At 34.0% G+C, this 21,978-nt stretch overlaps 2 protein-coding genes across 2 annotated transcripts in view; both read right to left on the reverse strand.

Annotated features, from left to right (window-relative positions):
- Positions 1-21,978, reverse strand: part of ARSG (arylsulfatase G) — a 996,823-nt gene that overhangs the window by 943,464 nt on the left and 31,381 nt on the right. The window lies entirely within an intron of this gene.
- Positions 19,196-21,978, reverse strand: part of CEP112 (centrosomal protein 112) — a 589,318-nt gene continuing 586,535 nt past the window's right edge. Inside the window, exons 25-26 of the mRNA XM_051996640.1 lie at positions 20,968-21,032; positions 19,196-19,638 (exon numbers count right to left, since the gene is read on the reverse strand). Coding sequence (XP_051852600.1) covers positions 19,635-19,638; positions 20,968-21,032 — 69 coding nt within the window. The 3' untranslated portion in view covers positions 19,196-19,634. The remainder of the gene's footprint in view (positions 19,639-20,967; positions 21,033-21,978) is intronic.

A 21,978-nucleotide genomic window follows, 5' to 3' on the forward strand; every position in this document is an offset into this window, starting at 1 on the left:
TAAATTTTCAATGGAGCATAATAATCCTTAGTTCTGAATCTAGGGATCAGATACTTCTGTCTATGTTACAAATAGCATTTCTCTTTCAAAATGGACTAAATTATTTCTACAAAAAGATTAATGGATTATAGCAAACACTTTTCTTTCTTTTTCTTTTCTTCCTTTATTTTTATTTTTTGAAAGAGGGACCAAAAGTATCATACCTATGATGTTCTTGGCCATCTGCACTTTTTTGTTGGTGATGCCATTCATTTCCATAGTTTCAGTTACCACTTCTATACAAAACTGTGTGTCCAACCTTTTGAAAGTTCTATCTCCAACTCTAGCTTCTCCCCTGAAATTGTAGTCCTAAATCTCCAATTGCTTACTGGATATCTCTCTCTGGATGTACTTTTAAACCAAAAAAATAAACATAGCTTAAATAGAAATTTAATATCTTTTCCAAACTCCCAAACCTATTTCTGACTGTTCTATTTTTGTTTTCCCCCAACCCTTCCCTTTCTTCTGAGTTCTAGCTCTATATCTTTAACAGGATTTCCCACCAGAATCTAAAATGTTCAAAACCAGTTATTTCCCCCAAATCTGCCTTTCTTTTGACTTCATTCTTTATTGTCAATGGTGTCATCATTTTTCAGATTTCTTGTATTTGACAACTTGGAATAACTTTTTGCTCTTCTGTATACTTCAAGGATTACATCCAATCAGTTACTAAGCCATGTAAATTCCACTCATGCAATATCAGCTTTTGCATTTATTCTGTCTTCTCTATTTCTACAGTCACTCCATTAGTATTAGAGGCTCATTACCATTCACTCATTATCAATAATGCAGGTTTTTGAAGTAGTTTCCCGTCTTTTACCTCTGATTTGTTCCCCCTTTCAGCTTCACACTCTTGCCAGATTATTTTATATGCATTATGGAAGATCACATTGCTTCTTTTTTTTTCCTTTTTAAATTTATTCAATGGCTTTGAGTTGTTCACTGAATATAGTTCAAATTCCTTAATCCAGCTTTCAAGGGTCCCTCCTCATAACAAGGTGATTTTTCACCTTTCCCAATTTATCTGTTCATACTTTTCTATCAGACATGCCTTTTCCTAATAATTTTCTCTGTGATTCTGTGTTCTTTTCTAATTTCTCCTTGTTGATATTTTCTCTGTTCTTCAAAGCCCAGATCTTTCATGAATCTTTCCTGGTTCCACTAGTTGGATCATAAGATCATATATCTAGAGTTTTTTAGTTATGTTGTATAGAATTTGCTTTGTACATATTTGTTTGCTGGTTGTCTCCTTCATCAAATTATAAACTGCTTGAGATTAAGGATGATCTCCCTCCCTTTTAATATCTCCAGCCCCTAGCACAATTTCTAAATGTTTATTGAATTGAATTGCATATTTAAAAATTGAGGCCCAGGGTGTTTAAATAAACATGATAGAGTGGATTTGAATCCAGCTCCTTTGAGTTCTTTCCACTGTACTGTGCCATTGCTAATTATTACCTTTCTCCACTCAGACTATTTTCCATAAGTTACTTTGTATTGTCCTATACTGAAGTCCTATTTTGATGTTTCATAGCATGGAGATAATACAGAATTTTCAAAGGCTATATTGGTAACCTCTGAGTTATTTCAAAAAGCGGAAAAGGCTTGAGTACAAGTCTGGTGATATATATTCTATATATGTTGTCTAAAGACCAGGTTAGCTAGGTTCAGAGAAACTTATCACCAGAGGGTCAGTCACCAAGTGATGAATATTTTCAATCATAACAACACATTCAGTAAATAATTCAGGACATTGTATTAGCCACTGAAGATTTGGTCTGGGTCTCTATTACATAGGGAGCTACTCTTTGCTAATGCAGGTCTGCAACTGGTCTGCAATTTTTATCTTTGAAAGTTGCCTGGGAAGCTAAGATATTAAATGATTTGCCCAGGGTCACAAAGCTAATAGATGTTAGAAGTAGTACTTGAAACCAGGTCTTTCTGTATCCAGGACTGCCTCTCTATCTACTACTCTACCACTACTTCTTGTCTGAAATACAAAATTTTTTTTTTTTTAAAACATGGGGAGGGGGGTCTGAATGCTGCTTTCACACAGATATCTACAGCTTCCATTTTTACTCAATTATTCACAATATTCCCATATAGAGACTCTCCCTAGCCTGTTCCTAAAATCCCCAAGTGAAAAATCCATTCCACTCAGTGGTCAGTTCTGCTGAGTATTCTGAAATCATGCTCATAATCATCAATGACATTTTTCAGCCTGCTTTTGGATGAAGCCATCTGGCAGCGTTGAGCCACCCCTTAGGTTTTGAGCAGTATAGAAGTTCCCCAAATCTAAGTTTACAAACTTCCTTTATACCATCAGTCTGATTTTGACAAAGGATAAGTTAAATGTTGACAGGCTTTAAAGAGACAACTAGGTCCCAGCTTCAGCTCACAAAGCTCTGTGGCTATTCTATTTTGAAAAACACTTTCAGCCCAGAAATGGATTAGCATCAGCATAGCCCCTCAACCTTGGCATGTGTACTAAGGATGGGCAGTCATACAGACATTCCCAGCTGGGAGCCCTCCCTTCAAACACACGGAAAGTATATACACGGTCTGGAGCAATTCAATCCCATCTGTTAAGATGGCATTATGCCAGCTTGGGAGTTGACCGAATCCTCTCACTGGGTCAGAAGTTATATACAAGGATGGGCTTAGTTCACTGTTTCTTTGAAGAGTAGTTCTTCCTTTGGGCCAGCAATAAAGCATTTATATCACAGCTTTCCTAGTTTTGAGATCATATGTGTTGATACTACAAAATAATCAACTATCCTAATTCAAGGAACAATACCTTCGATTTTCTTCATAGTAATCACATTTGCCATTTTCCTTGTGTTCCCTTTAAAATATTCTTATAATTTAAGACATTTTAATAGAATTATAAATTATTTTTTACTTTTCTTTCTAAATCCTTATTTATTACTTTCAAATGTTGGTGTGAGGGAAACTGCTGTGCCAAATCTCCAAATACCTAAGTAAAAGAAGATATTTACAGCTTACGGATTTGTCTCCCTGCCAAGCAGACAGGCTATATTATGGTGAGCACCTTGAAAACCCATTAAAGATATTGAGAGTGTCAAAGTACATTTAGCAGGAAAGCACTACATGTAGTTTTAGAATTTAAAAGAAATTTAATTTCCTTTTTAAAAAATGGTTTTGTTTTTATTCACCCAGTATTAAAGAAATCACATATTCATGACTCCTTCTCTTGCTTTCACTCCTTTTTTTAAAAAATAGAATTATATTTGTTCAAATAGGGTGTTCTCATTGTTTTCTAGCTTTCTTTAAATTTCCTTGTTAGTTATTGAAGAAAGTAGCAAATTGATTTTATCTAATTTTAAAATAAGAAGTTATTTTCCCTAGAAGCCAATAAAAATTCAAGAAATCTATGGATTAAATGCAAAAATATAAACTTGATTGCAGTGAACCTTTCCCCCTTTTCCCAACCACTGTATCAGTATTATTACCCTGATTTATCCTGAGGGCTAGTTTGCAAGATGACTGAACTTATTTGGCTTCTCTATGAAATTTCTAAATTGGTGCAGACAGCATGATTAGTGAAGAGATGAATTTTCAAAACTATTTCCTTGAATTTTCATAAATCATCCATGACAAAAGCATTGGATTCATTCAGCTGGGACTTCAAATATTCAAATCATTTCTGTGGACTTAATGCCAGTTAGTAGGTCCATCTCTGCTTAGAAATTTAATATTTTTTTAAAATAGAGGAAACATACTAACCAGGTGTGTGCCATTGAGATTTCCATGGCTATATATCTATCACTGATCTATTCATTATAGTTTTGTGTAATACATAACATTTTTCATTTAATTTTTAGAAACTTCTTTCCTTTTAGATAATTTCTAGTTCATTTGGAGGAATTGTATTTAAGTGTTTAAGAATGAACTTCCATATTTAATCTATATTTTAATTAGAATTGAGTTTTGATATGAAGTGAAAATACCTGTACTGCCATTAAGCAATTTGTTTATGAGCAAGTAAGGATGGGACAGAGCAAGTAAGGATGAGTTCACAAAGAACAAGCCAGGCCAAAGAAAGTCATTAATATCCTCATGGACAAGATGCAGTTGGGATGATGTTGCAGCCAAATAATTCTGTTGCTTTTTCATTTCAATTAAACAAATATTTATTAAATGCCTATTACGTGTAAACCTTTGGAATATGAGACAGAAATTAAAATAGTCCCTATCTTCAAAGAATTTCGATTCACTAGGAAGAAATAGCATGATTGAATTACTGGACCTAGAGAATATGGCTTAAAGTACCAGTACTTGAATATTTTGTTCAGAGAACTCAGGATATTTAATAAATAATGAATTGAACTGAACTGAACCTGGATCTCTAAGAATACATTATGGAGCTCTGCTCTTGGTTTTGTTTTATCCAACTTAATTAGATTCTTAGATGAAGACATTGATTATCAACTCTGTGGAAAATGCAATACTTGAAGGAATAGATAATCTTTTGGACAAAAGAATCAGGATCCAAAAATAAACCAATTGGCTGAAACAATGATTTGACTCAAACAAAACATTTGATAATGTAAAGGTTTACACTTAGTTTTTTTAAAATTACTGTATGGGAGCAATATTTCTGCAAGATATTATTAAATAGATGATTTGTGAGCATTTATAGAAAAGTCAGTGTTCCTTAATTCATCACCAACAGTTAAGAATGAATGAGCAAAAAAACATTTATTAATGTACCAGGATAAGTGCCTAGCAAGTGAGCCACTATGGTAGATGCAAAGTATATAATTATTAAGGAGAGCCAGCCCTGTCCTCAAAGAGCTTTCACTTTAATATACAAAGACAATTCATATAAAGAAGTGGTAGTTAGGGATACAAATGGAGTTAGGTAGTAATAGGAATGGATGGTCAGAGTGAACCATGATTAGAGGGGGTGAACCATGGTTAGAGGTCTTTGGTCAGGTAAGATACAATTGATTCTCACCAATCATACAGTAAAGAGTGGGTAAAACTGAAAGTGCGAGTTTCAAAATAGAATAGCCTTGATCTTCCAGGACATGGTCTCTAAAGAGTCAGTTTGGAGGATATACCATTAGCAGTAAAGTTTTCTTCCTCCTTCTTTCTTCTTTCTCTTGAGTAGGTAACATGATAGATAAAACTGAAGTCATAATATACTTTAGTTTTCAGCAAAACATTTCACAAAATTTCTCATGGTCTCTTGTGTACAAAAGATGTTGATAGATAAGCATATAGTTAAGTGGATTTGAAATTGGTTGAATAATTAGAAGTCAAAAAGAATTATTAATGAGCCTTAAAGAAGAATCTCTAATGTAGTGAGTCCAAGGATCTATCTTTTATGTTAAGACTATTCACCTGAAACTTGCATAAAAGCATAGATGTCAAGCTTGTCAAATTTGCAGATGAAACAAAGTTTGAAAGGTATTAATCCTTTTTTTTACATTTTATTAAAATATCTATAATGTCCTCAGTTTCAAGTAATCACTTTTAACCATTTCAACTATACATAGTTCTTTACTCCTGATTCCTTAAGTCCTTGTTCTACAGCCCCTAGTCTTATCAAATTCTAAGCCTGGATTACTCTCCTATATAGCTTGTCTTTTCTAATCACATCCTGCTAGATACAACTAGAGGAAGTCATGCAACCATTCCAACTGTGTTTTCTAGAAATTTATTTAGTCTCTTGAGATTTTCAGTCAAGATGGGTGCCTAAAGGTGATGTAGAGATCTAATAATGATCACAGAAATTCAATAAGAAACTATTTCCACCAAGAAGAAAATTTTTTCACTCTCAAACTGCACAAGAAATCATCCAGAAGTCTCAGAGCAATAGGAAAGGGAATTGTAAGAAAAGTCAGTTCCAGCAAAACCCAGTTTCCCAATGTGATCAGAGAGGGGTAGTGAATGTGTAAAGCTAGAAGACTACATGTCTGGAAGGGGAAAGAGTGGATGACTTGCCCAAGAAAACTCCAAGGATGGGAACTTTTGGAAGCTCTGAGAAATGGGACCAAAGGCTTAGAATTCCCTAATGTGCTGTCCTGAGAACAGAGAAGGCCTTGTAAATCCAATGCTTGGAACCTCAAAGATATAGTGGGGCCAATCTCTGGAGTAAGAGATCAGTGAAGGAACTCAAAAAAAGACCAAGTGGAGTCAACTATTATACTTAAAAGTACAGCAGAGGAGCAGAGCTTGACCTTGCCACAAAGTTCCAATTCTCCAAATAAAATTGGGGAATGAATATATCAAAGAAAAGACTAGTCAGTATAAAAAATATTGTATGTTTAGAGATGATTCTGTCACAAGAAGATACTCAAAGGGAAAAAAAGGACATAGCAATATATGAATACCTAGGAGAAATTAAAAGACAATAAATAAAAGCTCTAGAGGAAAGAATTAGAAAGAATATAAATAGCTTAGAAGAGAAAGTTCATATCCCAGAAATAGATTCCTTGAAAACTAGAATAAATCAAGAAGAAATTTATTCACAGGCAGCAAAATAATAGTAAAATTGAAAGATTCAAAAGCAAGAGAAGAAAATACAAAATTTATAATTTTAATAAAAACCTAGGGGTAGGGCAGCTAGGTGGCACAGTGGATAGAGCACCAGCCCTGAAGTCAGGACCTGAATTCAAATCTGGTCTCAGATACTTAACACTTCCTAGCTGTTTAAGCCTGGGCAAGTCACTTGAGCCCAATTGCCTCAGCAAACAAACAAACAAACAAACAAACAAACAAACAAACAAAAACTAATCTGGAAAAAGGAGCAAGGAGAAAAAAATTTAAGAATGATTGGACTCTATGGAAACTAACATTTAAAAATCCTGAACTCTATATTTCATGAGAACCCCATTTCTCTGACCCCATCAATCTATTGAAACTACTTTCTTGCAAGTTATTCATGATCTCTTAAATGCCAAATTTAATGGCCTTTCCTCAATTTTCATCATTTTAAGCATCTGATACTGTTGAATACTAGCTCTTCCTGTATACACTCTTCTGAGTTTTTGTGACACAATATTCCCTTGATTCTCTTCCTATCGCCTGCTCCTTAAGTCTTTTTTGTTGGATCTTTATTCATTCTATGTCCTCTATCTGTGTCTCCTACTCTCTCTGTACTGGAACATTTTTTTCTTCTCAATTTCACTTCTCTACCTCATTATGGATTCAATGACCATTTCTATGCAGATGATTGCCAGATCTACACGTAACACTAGGTGTTGCTATAGAATTGGAAGATTCTGCTGTTGCTAGTTAATCAGGTCTCTAGGATACACACAAAATACATTAGGGTCATACGCTGATGGAGCTGATTAAAAGGGCCAGGTTCATATTGATTTAGCCTTTGGAAGTATAGTCATGAAATATATGAATTAACCATGACTATGCCCTTTATTAAAGAGAAAGAAACTCTAACAATAATGGGCTGGTATTGGTACACCAGATCTGCCTTAGGAAAAGTCACTATTTCTTATGTTGTTCCCCAAGATATTCCAATGCTTTCAAAAGTGGGGTATGAGGAATTCATGATCAACCACAGATGTTTATGAGAATAGATCAGGTGGATGCAGTCTTTAACAGAATTAAAGGGCATTCTTAGAAATTGGTGCCAGCCACAGTTGTCCAAAAGTAAGAAGGCAATGGGGACAAAAACCATTGATTAAAAACCATATTCTCTGTGTATTTGCTGAAAGATTATTATGTAGATTAATTTTGTGTTTCTTCAGATAGGGGAACAAGAATCAACAGGTAAATATAAAGAAATGAACTTTAACTAAACATAACATTTCCTAGCAGTCCAAAAATGAAATGTGTTAATTTTTGTGTATCACAGGTACTAAATAGATAGTTCTTAAATGAATGGATTCTAAATACCTATCTTATGAGTTCTGTTACTGGAAGTATTCAAGAGGAGACAAAGAATACCTGTCAAAAAAGCTATAAAGAGAGCTTTTTCATGGAGTAAAAGGGTGTCTTAAATGTCCTTCAAGTTTCCTTTAAATGTTGACATTTTATAATTCTTTATCTGATATCAAAGATTTTTTAGTATTTTGGGTAAATGGATTTCCCAATTATATTGATGGCAGAATTTTATTTTTCCAAATATATGCAAAGATAGTTTTCAACAATCATCTCTGCAAAACCTTGGGTTCCAAATTTTTCTCCCTTTCTCCCCACTACTTCCTCCCCAAGACAGTCAGCAATCTGATAAGTTAAACATGTACAATTCTTCTAAATACGTTTCCATATTCATCAGGTTGTTGCAGAATTACTAAAAGAAGAAATAGTCATTGTTTAGTCCCTTTCTAAGATTCTTTTAAAATGGCTCAGACCAGGAATACAGAGAAGTTTGAATACATTTGACATTCTAGCTCATTATAGTAACTTCATTAGTCTGGCAGTCAAAGTCCTCTGTGATCTAGTCTAATTTACTTTTAAAGTTTTAATCTCATGTTACTTCCCTTCAAACACTCTTACATTTTCCCCATTAGGTTTAAGGGTTGAGAAATGAACAGAATTTTAAGAGATCATCATCCCTTCATTTTATAGATGAAGAAATGGAGTCCTAGACAGTTGTCAACATATTTGTTACACAAATAGTAAGAAACAGAGCTGGGTCTCAAACTCAGTTTATCTGACACTAAATCTAATCTTTTTTTTTTTTTTTTTTAATCCCACTGCATTCCATTATGTTTTTACAACTGTGTTTATATTGTTCCTTGTTTGTAATGCCCTCTCTCTACTCTTCTAATTCTCATCTCTACCTATTGAAATCCCATCCCCTTGTTCAAAGATCAGCTTAAAAGGTAACTCCTCTATGGATCTATTCCACATCTCATCTTTAACCAGAAGAGATAACTCTTCTGAATTCTCATAGCATTTTTTTCTTATTGGCAATGATTCTATTACATTTTACTTTGATTACTGAAATATATGATTTAATAGATAAACTCATTTAGAGTAGGAATTATGTATATCATAGGTGCTAAATAAATATTTCTTGAATGAATGGATTCTGAATGCCTATCTTATGGATTGAATCAGACTCACTTTTATCTTTGCAACGGAATTATTTCTAACACCTCAAAAAGGATATCTTTGTTCTGATAATGGCTCAGCTACACAGCTTGTTTCATATACTTGGGCTATGCTTTCTGCCATGGCTTTAAAAAGGAGGTCAGATTCACACAGGGAAGTCAGACAAAGAAACACTGACATGGACATGCACTTAATTCACTGGAGAGAACTCCTCATGCATTGATGGAAACACAAAACAGGAAGAAAAACACACATACGCAATAACTAGAAACTAAGAGGAGACTCAGTGATTGGCCACTGAAGGTCTGATTGAACTATTAGTCAGTAAACTAACAATTATTAAGTGCCTACTATGTACAAGGCATAGTGCTTTCTGCACTGGGTTCTCAAAGTGTCCACAATTTAATGGGGGAAACAACAAGTAAACAAATATGTAAAAACAAGCTATTCCTGGAATAAAAATGAAATATTTAAAAGAGAGGAGAGACTGGAATTTAAGAGGGGTTGGGAAAGGTTTCCTATGGAAGATGGAATTTTAGTGAGCCCTAAAAGGAAACCAGGGAAAATAGAAGGTGGAGATAAGGAAAGAAAGCATTCCATTATGGGAAACAGAGAAAATGCCTAAATCAAGAGACAGTATCTTGTTCATGGAACATAAAGTAGGCTAATATCCCTGAATCAATGAATATATAGTGGGGAATAAAGCATAAGAAAACTGGAGAAGCAGGGGAGAGTTAGAATTTGAAGGGCTTTGAACAGCAAATAGAGGATTTTGTATTTGATCCTAGAAGTGATAGGGAATCCCTGGAGTTTACTGAGTAGGAGGTGTCATGGTTGAACCTGAGTTTTAGAAAAATCACTATAGTGGCTGAATGAAGGATGAGAAGAGAGAGAGTGGAAAGGACTCTGAGGCAAGCAGACTTACTAGCAGGTATAGTCTAAGCCAAGGTAATGATGGTTTATAACATTGTGGTCAGTAACAATAGCAAAGGAGAGAAGGGGGCATATTTGAGAGAAGTTATAAAGGTGAAACATTTGACTACAGAATATATGTGAGGGATTGATTGGTACTGAAGAGTTAAAAATGATATTTAGAGGATAAGCCTGAAGGACTGAAGGGATGGTCATACCTTTGGCAGGAATAGAAAAGTTTGGAAGGGAAAATTTAGAGGAGAAAATAATGAGTTCAGTTTTGGACATGTTAAATATGAGATAGAATCTACTGGACATCTAGTTAGAAATATCTGAAAGATAGTTTGAGATGGAAAACTGGAAGTCAGTAGAGAGGTTAGTACTGTATAGATATAGTTGAGAATCATCAGCAAAGAAATGGGAATTAGATCCATGGAGCTGATGAGATCAAGTAAAATATTATAGAAGAAGAAAAGAGGAAGGTTCAGAATAGAGCCCTTTGGGACACCTATGGTTAGAGGGGTTGACTGGGATGAGAATGCAGCAAAAAAGCCTAAGAAGTAGTGTAACATATAGGAGGAGAAGGAGGAGACTTAGTGTCCCAATCTCATCTAGAGATGAGTGTGTCAAGGAGAAGAGAGGACCAGTAGTGTTAAAGATTACAGAGAGGTATAAAGAAATGAGGACTAAGCTGTAAGACACCCCAAAGTAAACTTTTGGGGTATATTATCAGCATTTAGTGTATGACTGAAATGTGGGTTATACTTGAAATACAAGCTAACTAAAGTCAGAAAATTCCTGGAAGGTTTAAGAGCAAAAGAAATTGTTTTTAATCTTGCTAGTTTGAATTCTAACATACAACTTACAAATGTATGCACAATGTATAAATAAATATTGTAGAATGAAACTAGATAACACAGTGGGAACTCAGAGGTTTCCCTAAGATCATAAAAATATCAGTTTAAACAGAAAATAACTTCCAGATTCCAGACTTAGAAAAAGATCACAGAGATAGGAGAATGATATTTCTTAGTTCTATGACACAACTTCCAGAGCAATCCTTTTCCAAATATATTTTTGATATAAACACAGTAATATTTAATGGGTCAAATAATCAGTTGTGAAAAGGATTCTGATATGACAATGCAGAGGCTACAAATTCCACTGTGTTCAAAGATTAAATAAATGGAAGCAGAGTTTTCTTATATTTGTAGATCAATATCAGAATTGAAATCAAGTAAATGACAGCTTCAGTCAACACATGAAACAAAACAGGAAGAATTAGGCTAGTTTTGGAGAAACTTCCATTGATGTTAGAATATTTCTAAATAAAATTAAATTCTTTACTCTAAGGAACTATGCTTCAACACTGTTAGGACATTCCCTAATTGTTATCTGAAAATATTAATCTTTCTGGGAAAGATTTTCTTCCTTTTCTTCCTGTGTTCCTTCTCTTAACTCCCTTTTTCTTTTTAAAGTATCAAGCTATATCTACATTTGGTTGTACAAAAGGGCTACTGTCAAAAAAAAATATTGATATTGTTTTTCATAGTGTATGGTATGGCTAACGTTGAAGTTTTGTCTAATGATAATAAGCATTTGTTGTTACAAAAGGATAAAATTAACTTTACCTGGAGTCTACTAATTAAGTCCAAAAGTTTTTATTATCATAGAGCACTTATTGAGCTAATTATTGGGAATACAAATATAAGTCAAAGGAAAGGCAGTCTCTGCCCTCAAAGAGCTTACATTCTAATGAGGGAAGGTGAGCAGTTTTAGAGGGATGAGGACTGCAGGATCACAGAGAAAGTCTTGTGAAGACCAGTCATTAGTACATCCTGAGGAGGAAGGAAAACATGATTTGCCTGGTTGTTTTACTTAAAATTAAAGTTATGGAGGTAACAACCAATTAGAAGGAGAAGCGTAGGGGATAGAGGAAACTTCCAATGTGAGAAGCAGTCTAGGGGTGGAGTGAACTTCCAAAGTGAAAACATTACTATAGCATAGTAGAAAAAGTCCTAAGAATATAAGTCATTCTAATATGCAATTATCCATTATCAGGATGAGAAAATTGGCATTGACAATTGCCAAACCTTTTGTTCCAATTTTTCCCTTCCTTCCTCCCACCCCCTCCCCTACTTCCAGAAAGTAGAAAAGAGGTCTAAGTTAGTCATTTAAGAATATTCTTTTAGTGAAATGAAAATGAATAGGGCATTAAGAAGTCTGAATTAGCTTTATTTCAGTAGAACTTATCATAGTAGTTGTAAAATGTTCCAAAGATAAGTGAATTGCTTCCTACTGAATCAAGTCCAAGTCCTTTCTCCCACCTAAAATTTCTTTCCTTTAAAAATTATTTTTACTTAAAATTTTTTTCCACCCAAAATTTTCATGGAATTTGGAAAAACTACCTTAAGTACAAGATTCTGTGAACCTGTTTCAGATTAAGATGCTGTTAAGATGATGATGAAGGTCCACCAAACAAGAAAGTTGAGAAGCATAGCTTCCTTTCAAAATATTACAAAAGGAAAATATAACTTTGTTAACTATTATTGGGCCCCAAGAGTGTCTTCATCTCTAATTTCATATGTAATAGGAAGATACACACACACACACACACACACACATATAAGACGAATTCATTTGCTTATCTGACACGATACAGAACAATAAAGAACGATGTTATTCCCACCTTAAAAGATCAACACATGCTTATTAAATACAAACTTTCCATGTGCCAAAGAATCAATTCATTCTCTATCATAGTGGAATCTATTCATAGGTAGTTTTCTAGCTAATCTCTATGATGGCAGACTTTAAAAGAAAAATACTGACTTCAATAACATTTAATTAGGTAGGGGTCTTAAGTTCTAGTTCTCTGAGAAACAGAATTCAAAATTCAAATGCCTTTGGTTATTCAATATCAATATTTAAATATTTTATTGGATTTTTAAAAGACTTGCTTATCTTGGAAGTACAAAAAGTTTACTTACTTGACTGATCTTACTCTGATCAGCATAGAACTTTGTCCTGTTCTATTTCTGACATAGTTTGTCTCTCTCTTAGGCAACCTGGTGGGCCTTGAGTTGCAGCAGTTCACCATCTTGATGATGAACTTAGTAAGAGATATCAGATCAGTTTAATCCACTAATGCTCAGAACTCTCATATTTAAAGATTCCATCATCTCTGACTTTCCCTCAGTAGTAGGGATTATTAGTGTAAGATAGCATATCTGACTTTGTTGAAAATTAAGAACTAAAAGAACATTCCTGTTCATTTTGGGAAAACACGTATTCTATTGTCATCCAAACTGGAAATTTTTCAGGTATTCAGACTTATAAGACATTTCATTTTTAAAAATTGTGCTATTATATTTTTTTCTTTGAGAGACAGTGAGATATAAACACAATGACTAATGCAAAGAATAGAAAACATGGGCGTTTAGAATATAAGTTTTTAATTTTTCAAATTTTGCTACAACCTATGTAATAGTTCAATTACAAATTATATAATTGTTTCCCAGATCAAGTTCTTAATTTCTGCTTTTCATAACAATTATTTTAACTGTGGGAAAAAAAGTCATACCTAATTATCTTTTTTCCCCTTGTCTGAATTGATCAAATGCATATTCTCAATTATTTCTGATCTTATCAAAGAAGCTACTAGAACAAAAGCACAGACAATTTTAAGTAAGTTGCTGTTAATTGACTTAAAATCCATCATGCATTTAGTTATGGTAACTTGCAAATTCTGTACTTTTTGATATTGTACTTTAAAGAACAAAACTCCTAATGTTAAATTTAAAAGAAATGAATATAAAAACTGAAGAGACAGTTCTTTTAAAGAAACTATGAATTAAAATAATCTCATGTTATGAAACTTTTCTCATTTTTTTTTTTGTTTCTGTTTTGCTCCTAAGAATAGGGCTTGTTCACCACTGCCATCTATAAATTGTGATGTACTTCAATAAAATAATTCTTAACTATTCATTCAAACTCAGTTTTGTAGTGTGCTTTCTGGACAGTTGCCTTTAATGAGGTTACTCATCTTTGCAAACACAAGTCTTTCAGAAGAAATCATTTTTAATGCATAACACTACTATTATATGCATATTAATGCATAGTCATATAGATAATTCCCATGAGTAACAGTAAAGAATAAGTTTTTCCTTCACCTTCTTCTTTTCTCTCTTTTTCCCCCCCTCTCTGTGGAGTTTTTTCTCTCTCTTTCTCTTTCCTTCCCCTTCTTGCAGCCTCTACCAATGATGATTGGGGAAATTACAGAACCTGGAGGTCAATCCATATTTCAAATCAGGAATTTTTAATCCCTTTGGTATTATGGACTCTTTTTACAGTTTGTTGGGGCCTATGAATTCCTTCTCAGAATAATGTTTTTAAATGCCCAAAATAAAATACAAAGGAAACCAATTATATTGATATATAGTTATTAAAAAATCCAAAAACAAAACAAAACAAGTTCTTGAACTCCAACTTAAGAACTCCTACAAAGGGCTCATTGCTCAGGGACACACTGCTAACACACCCAAATAAGGCTATGAATTATACCTTCAATCTGCCTCAACACCCATCAGACATTTAGTAATCCCAGAACTTTATCAAGGTTTAGCCTGTTTCACCAGCCTCATCAACCACTAGAAGTTGATGTAATTATTTCTTGACAGGTGAATACACAGGTGGAAGAGCTGGGCATACCAGCCAAGAATAGCAGCTTGAGATGTAAACCAAAAATTCCTTGTGACTAATACATATTTTTCTACCACTTATAAGGAAGGACAAAACCTCAGACACTTTTTTAATGAGGCGATTTTTTAGGATTCATTTCCTCAAAAATTAATTTGTCTTCTTTTCTATTAAATATGTGGGTGATCATCCAAATATCTTTACCTTTATCTAAAACACTCATTTGTCTAATGATATCTTTTGATAGTACTTCTACTACTCTACTTCTACTGTCCACACCCAAATCAAACCTCATTTTGTGAGTTGCACACTCATTTCAGAAAGAAAAACTAATTTATGTGCTGAGGCCAGAAGATTCACCAATAAGTACTTGCAAATTATTTCAAAGCTCTTAAAATGGAATAAAAATGAATGACATGCTACTGTCTCCAACAAATTTATTCATGGAAGAGAACTATCTATATAAAATGCTAGCTCCAAACCTGATAAAACACAGTATAATTCAGATGATGTATAGCAATAAAACCTACTAACTCAATTTGTAAGCTTGAATTTTAGTGTTTTTTTTTTTTCCCTGACATATATTAGTCCTTTTCTTTTTCTTTGGTCGGAGGGAATGCTGTTCATAGCTTTGCTTTCCCATCACCCACTTAGGACTAAATAATGATGAAAATATCTTTTTAATTGTTTTTTTTATTGGTTCTTTTTTTTTAATAGCCTTTTATTTACAAGTTATATGCATGGATAATTTTACAGCAATGACAATTGCCAAACCTTTTGTTCCAATTTTTCCCCTCCTTCCCCCCCACCCCCTCTCCTAGATGGTAGGATGACCAATACATGTTAAATATATTAAAGTATAAATTAAATACAAAATAAGTATGCATGTCCAAACCATTATTTTGTTGTACAAAAAGAATCGGACTCTGAAATATTATACAATTAGCCTGTGAAGGAAATTTTTAAAAATGCAGGCAGGCAAAAATATAGGGATTGGGAATTCAATGTAATGGTTCTTAGTCATCTCCCAGAGTTCTTTCGCTGGGTGTAGCTGGTTTAGTTCATTACTTCTCCATTGGAACTGATTTGGTTCATCTCATTGCTGAAGATGGCCAGGTCCATCAGAATTGATCATCACATAGTATTGTTGTTGAAGAATATAATGATCTCCTGGTCTTGCTCATTTCACTCAGCATGAGTTCATGTAAGTCTCTCCAGGCCTTTCTGAAATCATCTTGCTGGTCATTTCTTACCAAACAATAATATTCCGTAACGTTCATATACCACAATTTATTCAGCCATTCTCCAATTGATGGGCATCCATTCATTTTTCAGTTTCTAGCTACTACAAACAGGGCTGCCACAGACATTTTTGCACATACAGGTCCCTTTCCCTTCTTTAAAATCTCTTTGGGATATAAGCTCAGTAGAAACTCTGCTGGATCAAAGGGTATGCACAGTTTGATAACTTTTTGAGCATAGTTCCAAATTGCTCTCCAGAATGGCTGGATGTGTTCACAATTCCACCAACAATGTATTAATGTCCCTGTTTTCCCACATCCCCTCCAACATTCTACATTATCTTTCCCTGTCATTCTAGCCAATCAGGTAGGTAGTAGTATCTCAGAGTTGTCTTAATTTTCATTTCTCTGATTAATATTAATCGGTTCTTAATAACACATGTTGCAGTTTTACTTTTCTGAATATCATTTAACTCAGTGTAATAATTTATAAGGGGAAGAAAGGTGCTGGTCCTAAAGTGAGGAAAACCCGAGTTCAGTTTTGGCCTCAGACACTTATAGTTATATGACCCTGGGCAAATCACTTTAGCCTGTTTGCCTCAGTTTCCTCACCTGTAAAATGAGCTGGAGAAGAAAATGACAAAGCACTTCACTATCTTTATCAAGAAAATTCCAAATGGGGTGAAGAAGAATTGAACTTGACTAAACAACAATAACAACAAAATCAAACAATTTGTAAGAATGGAGATAGAGATTAGACCTGTGGTTTCACTGATATATCTATCAATGTATTTGTTTGAGACTAACAGTCTTTGAGCATTGCCTACAGCCAGGGAGGTGAAGAGATCATACAACTAGTTATGTCATCAGCTTTGGGACTTGAACTTAGCCTTCTTGGCTTTGAGGTCAGCTTTCTGCCCACTATTCTTAAGTTCTCTCTCAATTTATTATGTACAAATGAATACTGACTTCTCCAACAGAGAGGCAAAAACTTCTAGGGCCAGAAGTGATAGCAATAGAAATAATCAGGTAGGATTACCTTTTATTCTATTCCTAGTGATAGATAGATGCAGATTAGCGCCAGTCAAGATAAGCTTGTTCAAAAATGTGTTGCCTCATAAGAATGGCCCCAGAGAACTGTTTGTATTAAAGTCAGCCCTGGCATTGGAAGTGGTTATAAAACCAGTTATTTTCTTATCATCTCCATGTCTCATTTAAAGTACAAAAAGGAGTAATTAATCCTTGGGCAGTACACAACAGAGATGGGCGTGGGAAACAGAAAAGAATTTTGAAAAAGTTCAAATAAACTTTTTGCCCTTGTCCTTTTACAGTAAACCAAATAATTAGAGTCTCTCATGACCCACATTTTCCAAGAGTGTTACACAGGGAGTTTGACATCACACCGCAGTGCATCCAAAACTAGTTGTGGAGTCAGCTGTTTCCCAGATGCAGACACATCCTCTCAAATGTCAAATTTCCCTGTCAAATCAAGGGGTGACTAGCCCTGTGTAAATGCAAGAACATATTGGCATTTGAAGTACAGAGGAGCTGATACTCAACTATCTATTTTTGGAAGCAATATTATACCTTTTCATTAAGAGTGACCTCACTATACATCCAGCCATTCTGGAGAGCAATTTGGAACTATGCTCAAAAAGTTATCAAACTGTGCATACCCTTTGATCCCGCAGTGTTTCTACTGGGCCTATATCCCAAAGAGATAAAGAAGGGAAAGGGAACCGCATGTGCACAAATGTTTGTGGCAGCCCTCTTTATAGTGGCCAGAAATTGGAAACTGAGTGGATGCCCATCAAGTGGAGAATGGCTGGGTAAATTGTGGTATATTAATGTTATGGAATATTATTGTTTGGTAAGAAATGACCAGCAAGATGAATACAGAAAGGCCTGGAGAGACTTACATGAACTCATGCTGAGTGAAATGAGCAGGACCAGGAGATCATTATATATTTCAACAACACTATATGATGATCAATTCTGATGGACATGGCCATCTCCAGCAATGAGATGAACTAAATCAGTTCCAATAGAGCAGTAATGAATTGAACCAGCTACACGCAGTGAAAGAACTCTGGGAGATGACTATAAACCATTACATAGAATTCCCAAGTCTGCCTGCATTTTTGATTTCCTTCACAAGCTAATAGTACACTATTTCAAAGTCCGACTCTTTTTGTACAGCAAAATAATTGTTTGGACATGTATACTTACACTGTATTTAATTTATACTTTAACATATTTAATATATATTAGTCAACCTGCCATCTGGGGGAGGGGATGGGGGGAAGGAAGGGAAAAATTGGAACAAAAAGTTTGACAATTATCAATGCTGTAAAATTACCCATGCATATAACTTGTAAATAAAAAGCTATAATAATTAAAAAAAAAAAGTGACCTCACTGAATACTGAAGCATGTATCTTTGTATGTCCTTGTTTTGTTCAGGAAACTGAACTTGAATCCAGGTTCTGATCTTTATTAGCTACATGATCATAGGTAAATGACTTAACCTCTTTGAGTATCACTTTCCTCATCGATAAAATGAAGGTGTTGCACTAGATGGTTGCTTTTAGCTTTAAATGGAAGGTTTGATCTATTATCAGTATCATCAGTAATACTCATATGTACCAATCATATAGTCCTAAAATTTTTGACATAATATTGAAAACTATTAACAACTGGGAAAATAAGAACAAATATAATAATGAAAATAGGCTGTTCTCCTTAGTGCATGATACCTCAAGAGGAGAAAAGTTTATTGTTTTGAATTGCAAGGGACTTAAGAATTCAAGTTGAGACCTAAAAAATGAAAGTCACTTGCCTGAACTTGTACAAGTGAATGATGACAGAAGTAGCATTATAGTTCAGGTCCTCTGATCCCAGTCCAGTGCTCTTCTCCTTGCCCGCTTCCACTCTCAGAGCATGATGAAAATACTAAATTTGTCTAATATCTGCAAAAAATTATAATGTTGTGGTCCATTCTGCAAAGTTCTTTTTCTACTTCTATAAATTTGTGTATGGGACCCAACAATACATACCTTAGCTATCATCAAGATATTTGGTTGTTTTATTCTAAAATCTCAATTTTAAGCAATACCTATAGTTTTGTTCTTATCTAAAGAAAAAATTATTTTCCTGGTACAGTATAGGCTTTTAGTCTCCCCTCCCCTCCCCCCGGGAGAAATACCATACAACCAAGATGCTAGTAAATGACATATGAAAAAAGTAAAAATAATATTGGAAAGGTACAAAGGGATATTTTAATATTACATGAACAGAAAACAATGTAGAAATGCTTTAAAAATTGAGAACAAGTAATATGAACATGATTTTTCTTATACGTAGTAAGTAAAACTCTAGAAAGCAATAATGAGATATAGAACTAGAAATACTTTTACTTTTCAGTGTAAGTAATATTTAGCACACACTCAACACACAAGTGAAATATGACAATCAGAAATTTAAAAATGAAAATAATTATTCAGATAAACACAAAAAAGACAAAAAATTCATAATGTGAATGATGAATGTCATTTTATGATCAGTTACATTCTTTTTACTCATAAAATTATTCACTGATCTCAGATTAATTTACAATATCCAAATCTTCAAACCTGCTGAAAGAAGTCCATTAGGAGAACTGAGCAACTGCAGCAACTGTTATTTTCTCCTTCAGTTATCTGAAAGTGAAAGTATTACACTTAGTTATTTCTTTCATTAGCTTTTATACCTGCATATGATTTACAAACTCAACAAGAAATCTGTGTATTTTTATTTGGTCAACCTATTGGAACTGTAAAATTCAGCCTGTCAACTATTTCTTATATAGGCTGAAATAATTCTGACTGATCTCCTCACCATATGATCACTTGCTTGAGAATTCGATCAAATTGGCTTGTACAAATATGTTCAAACAGCTTGTTTCAATGACTTAATTAAACAAACTGTATTATAAAAGGTTCAGTGGATTCAGGTGAATGATAACCTGAGATTAACTGAGTCTTTGCAAGTGTTACACCACCACCATCTATTTACTTTTCACTGTACAAATACAACAGATCAAAAGTATCAGGGCTCTGACACTTCTAGTACAGGGCTTCTTAAATTTTCCCCACTCATGACCCCTTTTTGCCTGGGAAATTTTGATGTGATTTCGGGTAGATAGGCATATAAAATAGGTATACAAATAAGTCATTTTTTGATAATAAATCCTAAAGAAATCATTTTAAAAACAATTCTTTGGTATACATAAAATTTTACCATTTATTTAAAATGAGAGCAAATTTGCATACTAATAAGATGGATATGCGTGTTTATTTTCATATAAAGAATTAAATTTTGGTGGAATATTTGGGAAGAAAAATAATTTGATAACATAACTGAATGTGGGGCCATGAAAAATTCAACAATGATAAAAGGTTTCTGAGTTCAATGACCAAAAATTAATTCAAAATCAAATGCATAATGAACCCTATTTATGGCAGTGCTTGCCCATGTTGCATTGCACAGTTTCCCTGCAGCTTTGGTTCTGAATACACAACATGGTCACTTTGCACTGTACATGCATGAATGCTGCCAGAATCACCTCAGCTCAGATTTAAGATGGAGTTGAGTAAAAATTTCTCTGGTGAAAAGGGGTTGCAAGTGTAAAAAGTTGATGAAGCTTTGTTCTAGAAGATGTGTTCTCTAATACATCAACTTGTCATAAAATAAGGCTTCTTCTTTTTAAACATCCAAATATGCATCAGGTCAATATCTTGTCATGAAGAGTGAGGCAAGCACTAGTTTTGCAATCAATCTGAAGATTCCCTAATCTTGTTCTAATAGAACTAAGTATACTAGTTAAAACATGTTGGTGACTTCATCTCAACGTATTTACACAGAATAGATGCTTTCCCAAACTGCCATCATATTTAAGCATTTAACAAAGACTTAAAACTTCAGTACCTGAGACTCATAGATGCAAAGTGACACAGTCAATTAAAGGCATACTTAATTGCAATATATACCTTCTGTTTTGGTATGCTGACAATTCCTCTTGAAGTATGGATGCCCTTTTTTGCAGAAAGTTAACCTAGAAAACACATTAAATAGAAAAAAGATAGTTTTGTCTCAACACAACCTCAATGTTTTGATTTAATTTAATTTACACAATATCAATGATAAGGCTTAGAGGATTTATTGAAAGTACATTTTGTGTTAATTTCTAAAAGGAATTTTGTTTGTTTGTTGTTTCTATTCCTGGTAGGCTCATTCCTAAATTTAATTTGACCTACCTTACTCCAGCACCTCTCAACTCCATGCGCCAGGATCTCCATTTTTCTTGCTTCCCTCAAGGTCATTACTCTGACCTTAAAATAGGAGCCAGGTGATATTACCATATAATTAGGTGAATTAGGTGAAATTCAGATTTGTCAAATCAAAAAGTTTTTATAAGGGTTTGTTATTTGGTCAGTATTATGCTAAATGCTGGAGATAAAAGAAAAAGCAAAAGGGCAGTTGAGTGGCACAGTGGATAGAGCTTTGGTCCTGATGTCAGGGGTAGCTGAATTCAAATCTGAAATCAGACACTTAACACTTCCTAGCTATGTGACCTTGGGCAACTCACTTAACCCCAACTACCTCACACACAAAAAGAAGTAGAAGAAGAAGGAAGCATTTTCTGCCTTTAAGAAGTTTAAATTCTAATGGAAGAAAGAAAGCATATACACATAAAAGATATAAATACATAAAGTTGATGTAACACACTTTTAGAGGACAAGGGGAAGCAGAACTAATTGATTGGAAAGTCTCTGGGGGAGCAACTCTGTGCATAGTTCTGCGCTAACATTTTTATTAATGAATTAAAGGCATAAATGGCTTATCATATTTGCAGATGGCACATAGCTGGGAAGAATTACTAACATATTTGATATGTTTTGATAATTTGATAAAATTTTGACCAGGCTAGAACATTGGTCTGAATTAAATCAGGTATAATTTCACAAGGGATATAAATATGAATCTTAGATATGGGTTAA

Source organism: Antechinus flavipes, chromosome 4, assembly GCF_016432865.1.
Source record: "Antechinus flavipes isolate AdamAnt ecotype Samford, QLD, Australia chromosome 4, AdamAnt_v2, whole genome shotgun sequence".
Classification (NCBI taxonomy): Eukaryota; Metazoa; Chordata; class Mammalia; order Dasyuromorphia; family Dasyuridae; genus Antechinus; species Antechinus flavipes.